Source organism: Ziziphus jujuba, chromosome 9 (genome assembly GCF_031755915.1).
Source record: "Ziziphus jujuba cultivar Dongzao chromosome 9, ASM3175591v1".
Lineage (NCBI taxonomy): Eukaryota > Viridiplantae > Streptophyta > Magnoliopsida > Rosales > Rhamnaceae > Ziziphus > Ziziphus jujuba.
The window spans coordinates 13,618,557-13,632,312 of NC_083387.1; the positions used below are offsets into that span (position 1 = coordinate 13,618,557).

General features: G+C 31.2%; 1 protein-coding gene across 1 annotated transcript; it reads right to left on the reverse strand.

Annotated features, from left to right (window-relative positions):
- Positions 1-1,970: 1,970 nt before the first annotated feature.
- On the reverse strand, positions 1,971-6,619 carry LOC107426840 (mitotic checkpoint protein BUB3.1). The gene is made up of 9 exons (XM_016037137.4): positions 6,314-6,619; positions 6,058-6,188; positions 5,701-5,783; positions 4,784-5,050; positions 4,248-4,323; positions 3,644-3,724; positions 2,550-2,628; positions 2,342-2,442; positions 1,971-2,232 (listed from the first exon to the last, which is right to left on the reverse strand). Exons 1-9 carry the CDS (start codon positions 6,431-6,433, stop codon positions 2,154-2,156), a joined length of 1,017 nt encoding a protein of 338 aa, XP_015892623.1. The 5' UTR covers positions 6,434-6,619; the 3' UTR covers positions 1,971-2,153.
- Between the last annotated feature and the right edge of the window lie 7,137 nt (positions 6,620-13,756).

The following is a 13,756-nucleotide window of genomic DNA, read 5'->3' on the forward strand; positions in this document are numbered from 1 at the left end:
CATAACATATTATTTTGATTTTTGGATACAAATCCTTATAATCACACTGGAAATGTTTGTTACCTTCACTCTTACCCAAAAAAATAAAAAATAAAAGAAATAAACAAACTTCACTCTTATCCCCCAAAAAAAAAAAAAATTGTTACTCTCACTACATCCTGACCATTTTCATAAAAAAATTATTTTTACTTCTTATACTAATAGAAAATAAATGTGATTTTATACTAAAGAAAATTTTGAGAAAAAAACAAATCTAGTATTCAAAAGCTGGAACTCATTGTATATCTCATTTATTGCATTTGTTACAAATGTATGACCTTTGCATGCCAAACAACGTAATCCATATTTTATTTACTCAATTTGTTTCAATCATAGCTTTTTTATATCGTTTACATCTTTTATAAAAAATACTAATTATAATTTTTCAAATTTGAAAGATTAAATTATAATATATGCAAACCTTATATAAAGTATATAATAATAATAATAATAATATATTACTATTATTATAAAAACGTTGAAAGAAAAATTCAATATTAAAATAAGAGAAAATTTCATTTATATCTTTTGAAATCTCTTAAAATTTGAGATAAATACAAAAATCCTTTAGCTTTTAATTTCAATAATATCTTTCTCAGAAGAATCTAAATTACCCTTATACCTTTATTTAAAATTCCTTTTATATCTTTTTTTAATAATTTATTTGTAAACTTCAAAGGGTTTTTTTAAAACTATGTGCTTTTTTTTTTCATTTTTATAAAATAATATAATAATTTTAATTATATAAGCTTTTTAAGTAGGTTATATATTTGACAAATTATAATACATTTAATAAAACACATTTGACAAATTATAACTTTGTTGTAAAAAAAAAAAAAAAAACTTATCTTATTAAAATCACCACAGTTTTTCCTTCTTTCTTTTTTCAGACTGAAAAATTACAATTAGTTTAAATAAAATTAATTAAAATATAGATTAACAAAACATTAAAATTTTCAAATTAATTTTTGCTAAAAAAGAAAAAAATAAAAAGAATTTTGAAAGTAATTAACTTAAATAAAGATATAAAGCCCTATTTGAAAAGTATCAAAATTTTGAAAGAATTAGATTATTTTACTAGAAATCAATTTTTTAAAATTTAATTCGCAATGAATAATTTTTTTAGAGAGTTTGGTTTATACAATGATATTTAAAATTTACAAGTAGTTAATTAATTTGTATTTTAAAAATTGTAGATAAAATTGGTTTAAAAAAAAAAAATAAAATTAATTTCCTAGTAAATTTTAAAATGACATTTTCTACGTCATTTTCTCTTGAGATTTTATTTCCTCTAGGATCCACAATATCCTCCTTTTTAAAATTATCCAAATATAGAAAAATTTTATTTTCCAAAGAATTTTAAATTTTCATTAATTGACACTTTCCAAATAGATCTTAAATTAATTTAAATATTAGATACCTGAAAAATATTTTTATATTTATTCCAAACCTTAAAGGTGTAAATAAAATATTCACTTGAATTAATGATGCCAGACCTTTGCAAGAAATAATACATCCTTCTCCACATTTCTTCTTTGAGACTAGAGCCGTTTAATAGAGCTCAAAATTCACTTTATTAGTAAGGGGAAACCATTTTACTCAAAAATTAAGCGTTGTTTTCTCATTGAAATATACAATCAGTAAAGGGATTTGGGCAGAGCCAATGCCCATATTCATGGCAAATATAAATAAAAGAACCCTTCTGCAAAATGAGTTGAGCATATGTGTTCTTCAAAGAGTAAAAGTGAGCTTAAGATTCAACATAACATCATCGTTTAAAAGGTAAAAGCTCAGAGGTTAAATGTTCCTTAAAATGGTTTGTAAGCTTGAATTAACATCTGAGAAAGACAATATTTCTTTTCTTAATAATGTGTAAAAGCTCAAAAAGCGAATTTATGAGAGTTTCTACTAATAAAGGCGACAAGTCGGGGTTAAAAACTAAGAAAAGTAAAAAATGGAGATCATTCGCATGTCTCGGCATTTTGACTGAAATTTACCGGTACATATCAAATCGCACACACTTCATTACAGAGATTTGAAGCATTGCAATGTCATATAAAACAATATGTCCAACAAAAAATTCAAAAATCTACAATTCCAGTTTTATGGGAAGATTAGGAGGGTAACACTTTTGGCTTTGGCTTCACCTCTATTTCATTTACACTACGAACAAAAATGGCATCTGGTTCATGACTGCAAAATGACAATAGTACACATTAGAGAATAAAGATGGAGAGACAGGCTTTTGCTCATCATTTCACCAAAAAAACAGAGAGAAGGAGAAGATAAAATTTGTTCTTACGGTTTTTCTCCTTCTTCATACGTGTAACTTGAAGCAACGGCCAACAGCCGCCCATCTTTGCTGAAAGAAAGTGCTGCGATGCTTGTTGGGTATTTTGAGTACTAGGGAAAGCAGCAAAAGTAAATAAGAAAGCATAGTAATATTTCAGTATGCTGTAGCATATCCATAATCGAGTTTGGAAGGGGTGGGGTACTTTACAAAATCTTACCTGATATAGCCTCTTCTTGTTATTCCCATCCCATACATTAACAAAACCATCACAACCTCCAGTTGCAAATGTACCATAGCTGAAAGTTGAATTTCATGGAATATCTTAGTAAATATGCATGTATACTGGATGGTCAAATCAAAATATCAACTTAATAAACATCCTGCATTCAAGAATCTCAAGCTGCCCAGCCAAGTTGAGAGACAACGTTCAGTAAATTGTAAGCAATCATGGCCTAATATCCTAGATATAATCAACTCAGGTGTATTCATGTGGTTTATGGAACAGATCTAATACAAGCAAAAAGAAATGGTAGCTATCTTGACACAATGTTTTCATTTGTGGAATAAGCAACTGGACAGTTGAAAAATGCACCACTAGACAGTTTGGACCTTTAATATTTTATATAATAACAAATTAATATGCAGGTTTTGGAGGTGGTCAGATATATTGAACAATGGAGCATCCACTTACCTTGTTACTTGACTTTGAACAGCCTTTTTATATTCTTTTATTTATTTATTTTTTTTTTATCTTTATTATGAACAGTATGTTTCAGTGGTTACTTATTTCAAAATGTGCATCTTTGCACTTAGCACTTCAAAACTCACATCAAGGTTTTCCTCATGTCAAACAATTATGCACTGAAACATCTGAACTGCCTGTAAGTTTGCCCAACTTTCTTCTTAGAGTACTGCATTCATCTCTACTTCATCAAACAATTACTCATTCAGATTCTTTCAGTTCACTCAAGCAAACGAAGAAATATCAACTCTTTTTTAATCACAAAAATCATGCCAGCCACTTAGACGACATGAACTGTGAGCCAATAAATTCCATTATTTCAGAAATGGATTGTTTCACTTATTTACACAGATATCACATGAGCATCACGAAGCTGACAGGTTGCAAAACCAAATTTGATTAATTGGATATTTATTAAATTAAACCATGGTAATCATTCAACTGACTCTTTTGGTCAATATCTAGTCTATCACCTCCTTTCCAAGCATCTACCAATTAAAAGGTTTTAGATTCAATATATAACAGATAAAAAATTAAAAAGAACCAAAAAAACAAAAAAAAAAACTTACATGGGGTGGAATGCAATAGCATTTACAGGATAGACAAGGTCCCTTCCAGCTTCTGATTTCCTATGACACTTAAATGCGTATCTGCAAAAATGACAGCATCAATACCAAAATTATTTGTGAAAAATGCATTTTGCATAATATGCATACAAACATGCCTGCTATTTCTTTTAATAGTAGCCTTAGCAGGGCTTCCATCTCCTAACCAGTTGACCTGCCATATCATGGTGCGCTATATCATTGTTGGAGGAATGCTAGAATTAGTTCACCAAGAATTTGCAGGTGGATTAGCTAAAATTTAAACACTCCAGCAACTGTGGTGAACATTAGCACACTCAATCATGATATGGCAAACCCTCATTTTAAGACAAGAATATTAGAGAGGCTCAACTCGAAGTGAACAAGCCATGGGCAGGACAGAGTATATCTCAAACCAATTTTTTTTTTTTTTTTTTTTTTTTTTTTTTTGCGGGCAGTGGAAAGGAGGGATGTTAATATATCCAACAATTTGAAAAAAAAATACACAAAACATCAAAGCCAAAATCAAAACAAAAGTACATTATTTAAATATTTCATGCTTCCCATGCTATGGATCTAGAAGACATACTTTTTCGCTTGACTAGCCTCTGAAAGATCAAAAAACTCCATTGCAACCCGTCCTTCAACCGAACTAAGAGCATATCCTACACAAGTAGTAATGAGAAAACATTATACCAAAAGAATTAAAAAGAAGAATTCATCTCATGGATAAAAAAGAAACGAAATCTTGTTATAAACATAAATCATAAGAAGAAAATTTCCAACATACAAAATCTTCCTTAGTAACTATCCTTCCCTTGCCACTCTATCAATAAGCAATTTTTTCTCATGCCTAGTGAAAAGGAAAATAAAAAATAAAAAAAAATAAAGCACAAAAGTAAAAGTCCAATACAGCTGCAAATTCAAAAAGCGATCTAGCTGCAAGCTTTAAAAACTTAAATATGATATTTTAATCAGGGGAGAAGGAAATAGAGTGGGGAAGAGGAGGACATTAAGCACAAAACAGCTTGTATGATTCTACTAATAATGGAATTTTTGACAACAATAAAATAACATAAAAATGCCAAGCAATATATAGTTCAACATCAAAGCTTAATCAAATACCTGTTCCATTGGGATAACATCGAACACATCTTGTTTGATATTTTAAAGAGGATTCCCTTCGCTGCTCAGGTTGGGACATATTTCTCAAGTCATAAACGTTGACATGTCTTCCTGCAGTTGCTACTACCAGACGATTTCCGACAAGCGAAAGAGAGTATACACGCTCAGGTTGAGGGTACGTTCCAACAAGAGTACGTTCCTGTCCACTTGCACCTCTGGGGTCCCAACACTTGAGTGTTTTGTCCCAACTACCAGTAATTAACTGCCCTGAGATCATAAACAGATAAAAGAAATGTATTATATATTCTGAACTTTTACAAAATGAAACAAATTGACTGTGCTCAAAATATGTTTAACTGATTAAAGAACAATACCCAAATTACCATTTTCGTTGTGAAAGATGGTTTTAGGAAAATATCTTACTTTAATTGTCAAACTCCATTAAACAACAATGGCAGGCTTCCAGCCATTTGATTTCCTATTTGACAGCTTTCCGCCAAGCAATATAACCCAAGTAACTCTACATTTAATTACAAGAGGAATTCTGGATCACTTCTACAACAGGAAGGAAATCCTCTAAATTTGTGAATCAGTAATTTGTTACAACAGTTGGACAACATCCACATCAACATCTAGAAGGGCATTATGATACTTTACATATTCTAACTATGAACAAATTTGCTCTAAGACAATCTTCAATTTAGAAATTCAGCACGCACCAAAGTCCATAGAACACCTCAACTTAGAAGTTGCACAATTTACGAACCTAGTACTGAAATCTAAAACTTTCAAAAAACCAACAAAGATCAAAGCTAAGAAATCATATGCTCCATATCGTCATCAAAGAATTGAAGTGAAATGAAGATAAATACAAAGAATTAAATAAAAAAAATTTAAAAAAAAAAATTAAGACGGACCTGCTGCATAAGAGTACTCAACACAACGTACAGGTGCGTCATGGCGTCCCAAAATATCCTCTTTATTATAGTTGAAAACAAGCCTGAAGAAACATTAAATCTATAATCTTAAGCTCGACATACTAAAATAAAAAGCTTGGTCGAGGGGGAAAAAAAAAAAAAAAAAAAACTAGATAGGCTTAAAAGTTATAACGTATAATAAATGACTCCAATCTTCTTTTTTTCAAACAAGAGCTACTCTTATCCATTTTCAGTCACTGGGAGAACAAAACCCAGATTACATTGACTCGAACTTAGGGCATACTATTCCAGCAACCAAACAACAAAATTAGGCCAAAAAAAAAAAAAAACTTTAACCTCCTGACTGTATGATCTGCACTGGCACTGAACCCCGAAGAATCATCATGGAAGCAACAATCGAGCACTGGACCACCATGCATGAACTCACCTCGCAGCACATTAGCGCTCGCATCGTAGAGACGCACGCTCTAACCGAATCACACCCCCCAAAAAAAAAAAAAAAAAATTGAGTGAGGAACGGAGAGCAAAGTCTGAAAAAGAAAGTTTGTTTTGTTGGTAGTAGAGCAGCAAGAAGTGAGAAGTGAGGGCGTACCTTGTCCCAGGAGGAGACGAGCAGGTGATCGCTGAGGTTGGAGAAGCGGAGGTTGGAGATTCCGTCGGAGGGTGGGTTCAGGAGCTCTTGGCCAGGGACTGGCGGCGGGACAGATGTCATGGCGTTTTTGGCAAAGCGCCAATGTGAGGTTTGGGAATTAGGGTTTTTTCGCTGAGCGGAGAGGGTGAGAGAGTGTTGCAGAGTGAAGAGAGAGAAAGAGAGAGGGAAGTGGATTTGAAAGTATCAAGGTAAAAAATACTGGAGAGGATTTGATTGTTTGGTCCGTTCGTTCGTGATGAATCTCTTTTAAAGCCAAAATGCTTTTTGAATTTAAATTCAAAATTGGGGGACATTATTTATTTATTTATTTATTTCAAACAAGTGAATATAGAAAACTTTGGGGACATTACTATTTTTTTTTTTTTTTTTCATTAGTACAATTTTGCATCTATAAAAATTGAAGATCCCAAACTTGTCTCTTCTAACATGCCGATACTTTACTTGAGTTTCAATACTTGAAAATGTATCAACTTGTCTCTTTTTTATTTATTTTTATTTTTAAATAATTATACCATCGTCTGCATTATTTGTTACATTTTATATATGAAGTTGACAAAATTATGCATTATAGAGAAAAAAATCAAAACTTAAAAAACAAAACATCAATGTGTTACCTATTATACTTATGAGACTTTTTGTAACATTCTGATCTCAAATAACATTCTGAATTTGAATTTTTGATCAAAGTTTAACTAGAATTGATTTTGAATTTTTGATCAAATTTAACTAGGATTGACCAAGTAGATCCTATGATTGACATTTTATTACGAGAGGAGTTTTGCTTTGATTGAGACACTATGGTGAAGTATTTGTCAATTCGAGTTCGGACACTAGTAATACGTCAAAATTGAAACTAAGATTATAAAATTATGGTCATGACAAGGTGCGATCCAAATTGATCGATGAGCCCAAGATTAACTTTTTATTTATATGAATTTTAATTTTAACTTATATACCATGTAATAATGCTCATATGAGTCTGTATAATAACAGTAAACTTAATTGGAACTTACAGTTGAAAAATTATGGATATGTAAAGTCATGCTTATTTTTTTAAGATTGACTTTATCATATAATGGAACATTTAAAGAGGTTCCTAATAAGTGCCATATATCACCTATTGGTAGGTGCCGTGTGTCACTCTAAAAAACTATTTTTTTTTCTCTTTCCTCCTCCCCCATGCATGCACAAAAGGCTCTACCCCTTTCTCTCTCTTTCTCTCTTACTGGCCAAATTCGTTGTGCTTCGGCCGCTGGACCCCTACATGCGTTGGCTAGTGTGGAAGCCCATACTGGGGAGATATCAGTTACCGAATCCTCAGCTGTTTAGCTGGCAGACATGCTGGGATCAGCTTCCCAATGCCGACGCTCAACGTTGCCTAGTTCGCTAATTTTTTGGCAATTCTTAGCCACAAGGTTGGTTTCTCCTCCTAAATTTTGATCCCTTAATTTCGAATATGACCTCTATTTTTTCAAATTCCAATTTGTTGGAGAGATACAATAGTTTGAAGCTTGGCTAAAACTTCTCGGCCATTTTTTGACGACTGACAACGGGATACACAAGTTTGAGTTAAGTATTTTTAATCCTCATCCCTCAAGCTTTCATTTAGTATATAAATTATAAATTTTGGTTGGATAAATGAGATTTTGCCATTTTTAAGTAAATTTTTGTATTTATTGTGAAATTTTGGTAAATTGTATATATATATATATATATATGTATGTATGGGTGTGTAAATATGAAGTAGTGCATGTTAATTTTTATTTTAAAGTTAGGTTTAGTGTTATGATTTTAAATTGTTTTAAAGATTGGATTATTTTGGATCATGCCTGATAAGTCTTGAGGGATGGTGCGCAGTATGGGTGTAGTATCGGCTTTGATAGTGATTTTTTAGATGCTAGCAAAGATGATGACATGGTAATCTTAGTGAAGTGGATTTTAACAAATGTAGTTACTATTAACAAGTGGGTTTTATAAATTGACAATGATATGATGGTCGACATTGTCATCAATTCGCAAATGAATGTGGCATTTAGTATTAAACTTGTATGTTTGTAAATATATATATATATATATATATATATATATTTGTATAGGACTTGGAAGGTACCTGACTTGGATTATCAACACAAAGAATTTAGGATTTTGTTGAAAAATAGCCACTTCACTAATCCATTCTTGAAAAATAGCAAAATGTTTTTTAAAAAAATTTAGCCAGCTGTGGACTAAAATATCCTTAGGTCAATTGCAAATTATGAAATAAGTTTTTCTCTTATCCTTTTCTTTACCCTCCTTTCTCAAGCCCCCGTTAACCTTTAAAAAAAAAAAAAAAAGCATTCTCGCATCTCATCTGCTCTCACTTTCTTTTTCTTATATTTTCTCATTTTTGAAGCTAAACTCAGATAAAACTTTTCTCTTTTTTCTTATTAGATGAAACATTGATGCTATATGAGTATTTTTTCTTAATAGTTTTTCTCTTATCCTTTTCTCATATTTTTTAAGAGTTTTTTAATATGAGTATGTAAGAAATTAGTTTATGAGCTGTTATATTTAAGTTTAAAGATACTTAGGTGACATATGGTGTGAAAATTGGGAAAAAATTGTATAGAACTGAAAAATCGCAAAAAACAATAAAATAGAGGAAAATTAGCGAAAAAGATGAATTTCCACCATTTTCTGCCAGTCTATTAGTTTTCGCTAATTTTCCTCTACGTTTCAGCTAATTTTTCGCCGGTAGGAAAACGTTATATTTGACCCAAAAAAAAAAAAAAACAGAAGCGGTTTTTTTGAGACAGTTAATATGTTTATTCAGTATTATGCTGAGTTCATTTACCCTATGTTAAATAAAAAACAATGGCATGCTCCGGATGATGTGTCAAGTTGTATTGTTCTTCTATCGAAATAGACGCGTAGGCGAGTCGGTAGGCCGAGGATGTAATGTGTACCATCTCAAGGTGAAGATGTTATTGGTCGTAGATGTACCCAATGCGGTGGTGTTGGATATTATAGGCAGAAATGTATGAATCAATTGTCTTATGCTTTAAATTAGAAAATTTTAATTTAGTGTTATGGTTTAATATATTTTGATAATTATTTTGTATCATGTATATATCTTCATCTTATATATGATTATCATGTTTCAATATTTAGATTCTATTCAACAAACATATACGTGTTAAGCGGATTTACCCATTAGATTGCTAGGGGCAATTTTGTGCTAATGCACATGTGAACTCATCAATCGAATTTACAGGTCCGACCGCTCCTTATAGAAACATGCAGCCCATAATAGATAAGGCAACATTTGACATAATTTCTTAAAATATGTATCTACTCTGTTTCGATTGCCAGGCTTATCCGAGTCATATATGGTCATATGACACTCTTTCAAATTCACATGCCCTAAAAGCCAATGTGTGTTCCGCTTATTCAATGGTATCAATAACTATCAATAAATTACATTAATCTAGTTAGAACAATAATCAAATAAAATCTATTTGTGCCACACGACACAGAATTCATACAAAATCCCTCAGAAACCAAAACACAAACATACACCAAAGAATTGAAAAAAGGATAGAAAGAAAACAAAACATAGAACATAGATGATAGAAACATGTTGATGTAAAGGCAAAGAGAAGCCATGGATGAATGGGTTAGCGGTACCTTGCCATGGATGAAAACCTAGCAATTGTCCTTCAAGTTATGCTGAGAAGCTTTTTGAATTGTATAAAGCTTGGGTTCTCAAACAAAGCTACATGAACACAGGGAAGGAGAACCATTTTCTAGAAACTGATTCTTCTACGAAGCCGGTGAATGGGATGACAATTTCGGTCAAAGTGGCAACAACAATGGTGTGTTTCGTGTTCCACACAAAATAGCTCCTTATTGGACAGATCAAAGGATACACCTGTTGAAACAAATTGCATAGCACTCTGAGATTGTGAAGCATGTGTAGGTGATGGTTTTTCTCTATCATAAAATGAACCAATATGAATCCTACACACACACACACACACACACACACACACATATATATTTTTCTCTCTCCCCTCAGACTACTCGATGTGTGGACTCTCTTAGATATTATGAAATTGGGTTTTTGATTTTTTTTTTTTTTGGGTTTCATTTTCAAATGCCCAATCCTAACAAAAGAATAAAAATCAATAAATTAAATAAATAAATAAAATGCACACTGCAATCTATATAGATGTATTGTCAAAAAAGAATTGTATATATATAGAGTCTCTTCATATCTCTTATTGGTATTATAATATAGATATCATTATTAAAAAAATAAAAAAGATTATAACATAGATATGATTTTTCAATATAGTTATCTACTATATGATTTTTAATGTTTTGCTATACAATTCAAAAATTAAAAAAGAAAAACTTACATAGACCTAAATACCTGTATATCCATAGGTTTGGTCTAATGGTAAAATCATGTATTCATGTTCATAAGCTTAAACTAGTTGTAAAAACTATTCGACCACAACTATTCATAAACAAATGAAGAAATTTAACTAACTAATTGACAAGTTAAAAAATATGTTATGAGAATTGGTTTTATTAATTCAATTCTTGTCACCAAAATTTTCAACATACTCTTATCAAAAAATATGGAGGCAATTGAAATGCAAAGCAACACAAGCCAATAGGTAATAGTGTGATTGGGGAAGTGCTCCAAAAGAGGAGCATTCATTTTGCTACGTATTGTAAAAAACAATTCTTAATAATGAACATACAAATATATTAACATATTATATATATATATATATATATATATCAAGAGAGAGAGAGAGAGAGAGAGAGATAGACTGAAAATGAGTTCTTTTTTAACGTTCATTTCTTCAATTACATTTTTATCTATAGGTATAAGTAATTCATCACTGCTTTTCTCTCTTTTTTTTTTTTCTTTTTTCTTTTTTTGTTATTTTCTTTCTACATCAATGGAATAAAAAAAGAGGGACAAAAATCACATCTATTTTCACCACATACCCAACTAGAGAACACCAAAAGAAAAAAGAAGAAGAAGAAGAAGAGTAATCAAGTAATAGAGACAGAGTTGAGGGTCGCTCCAACTAGATTGGGGATTGACAGCCTTTTGTAAAAACCCTACCACCAACACCCACACGAGAAGCATAGATCCCATTCTCATCTCAGAACCCTAAACATAACATGGAAAAGCACACGTTCTAGAGTGCTAGGATTTGAAAAGGGAGGAAATCTCTAGAAATAGAGAAGGAGAGGCTAACCTTTGACAAATTCTTTGAGTTAAGAGGAATGAAGCAAGGCGATATCAATGGTGTTGAGAGTGCAGAGGCTGTGTTTGAAAGGGAAAGTAGAAAGAAAATCAAAAACAATAAAAAAAAAATAGACAAAAGAAACAAAAAAATAAAAGAAAAGAAAAAAATTGAGGAAATATGTGGAAACAGAGAAGGAGAGGCTAACCTTTGACGAACTTTTCGTGTTCAGAGGAACGGAGCGAGGTGATATCAATGGTGTTGAGGGCACAGAGGCGGTGCTAGAAAGGGAAAGTAGAAAGAAGCCCTAGCTGTCAAAAGGGAAAGTAGAAAGAAAACCAAAAAAAAAAAAAAAAAAAAAAAAAAACACATACGTTTCAATAGAGAAAAGAAACAAAAAAAATAAAATAAAAGAAAAAAAATCTTCATTAAAGGTATTTTGGTCCAGATTGGTTAAAAGTGGGTTGGTTTTAAAAAAAAAAAATATATATATATATATATATATATATATATATATATATTTTTGCTACTTTTCAAGTTTCCATTTGTACAATGGCTATTTTCCAAAAAAACCCAAGAATTTAAAGGGTCTAATCCAAGAGTGAGAGTTATGCATCAAAAACAGGCCCAAATCTAAGCAAATTGTTCTACCGGACTGGCCAGATTAGGATTGGCTATAGTCATAGTGAGGTGTTTAGAAGCAAAAACAAGGAATGAGACAACTTATCACCAAAAAAAAAAAAAAAGAACTAATCCTACTACAAAGCGACTCATCTAACTTGTTGAAACCCTTGGGTCATGCTAGGTAAGATTTCTCTTCGAAGCTGCTCTCTTGTTGGAACATGCTCTCCTGTAGCTCTCCTATTCAAAACCCAGTGAAGTCTCTTCTTCTTTGATCCACCTTCTTTTTCGATATGCCTTCTTCTCATTTTTCTCGTTCTTCTTCTTCGTTTTTTATGTGATTTCTTTGCGAAATGTGATTTTTATGTGAGTGTGCTCATGAGTTTAGATGATATTTGGGATTTCATTATTAGTGTTTGCTGGATGATATTTGGGATTCTACCGCATTCAATAATTAAATTGAGTATTTCCTTCATCGTTAAAAAGGCTTGCAATGGTCCTTCTTAATAGTATCATCCAAAATTCCATTCAGCACAAACATAAAATGTAGAACTTGAAATCAATAAAATAAATAGTGGGTATAATTTTTGAGATAATCATTACTTTCCTTGTGGCAGCAATTGATTAAGATAGAGCCTCTATTCTTAGAGTTAAGTTTTTGCCTAAGCTTTTTAGATAATGCTTTTAACCCATCAATATTTCTTGGAAACAAAAATAAGTGATGGACAAATTTCTAAATGTAGTTCGGCTAGAAGATGGATCTGATAGTTTATTTATTTATTATTTATTATTTATTTTTTTCCCGCTAAGAGAGAGATTGATAGTTAAGAAAAAGTTTGAAATGAGCAAGCATTTTTTTCACTGATCCTTCAGTCTCAGTAGATAAATTCTGAGACTCGTTACACCAAATATATGTAAAACTTAAAATTTCTATTCCATTATTAGCCCTAGGATTTCTATTATGCATAATTGATTTGAAACAAAATAGAAATACATTCTTAAATTGAAAAAGAAAGGCTTTATTTTCATAAAAATATTTTCCAGTCACTGATAGCCAAAATAAATAAATAAAGAATAAAAATTCTCCAAGTTTAAATTTCTCTCCTATCATGACGCACAATCTCTTAGCAAGAAGTGCAATTTGAAACGGAAAATCGTGTTTAATAAAGAATAAAATGACTATGGACTAACATTAACGTTTATTTTCTAAAGAATGGAAAGAGTTGAAATAGAAAATAACCAGAAATCAAAGAAAGCATAAAAGGTTGCTAGATAATATTTCTGATTCCACTGCATTTAGTTTCATGCACTAGTTAGCAACTAAAATTTAAAACCAAAAAAAAAAAAAAACACAGAAACATGTTTCGAGTAAGTAGTTAGAACTTAGAAGTAGAAAGAGGAGAGGTAGAGAGACCTTTTTCTGTTTTGTAGCAAAAAAAGAGTTAGAGCCTGAGACTACAGCTGAATAGTCTAAGAATCAAGTTCGATCAAATATATGATAAATACTAGCAAT

Bases quoted from the DNA above. Each gene is read 5' to 3' on its own strand.
- LOC107426840 (XM_016037137.4), bottom strand. From the start codon at position 6,433: ATGACATCTGTCCCGCCGCCAGTCCCTGGCCAAGAGCTCCTGAACCCA. The intron at 6,189-6,313 runs GTACGCCCTCAC...TGATTCGGTTAG, and splicing joins TCGTCTCCTCCTGGGACAAG to AGCGTGCGTCTCTACGATGC. The intron at 4,324-4,783 runs GTATTTGATTAA...CTACTTGTGTAG, and splicing joins ATGTTATCCCAATGGAACAG to GATATGCTCTTAGTTCGGTT.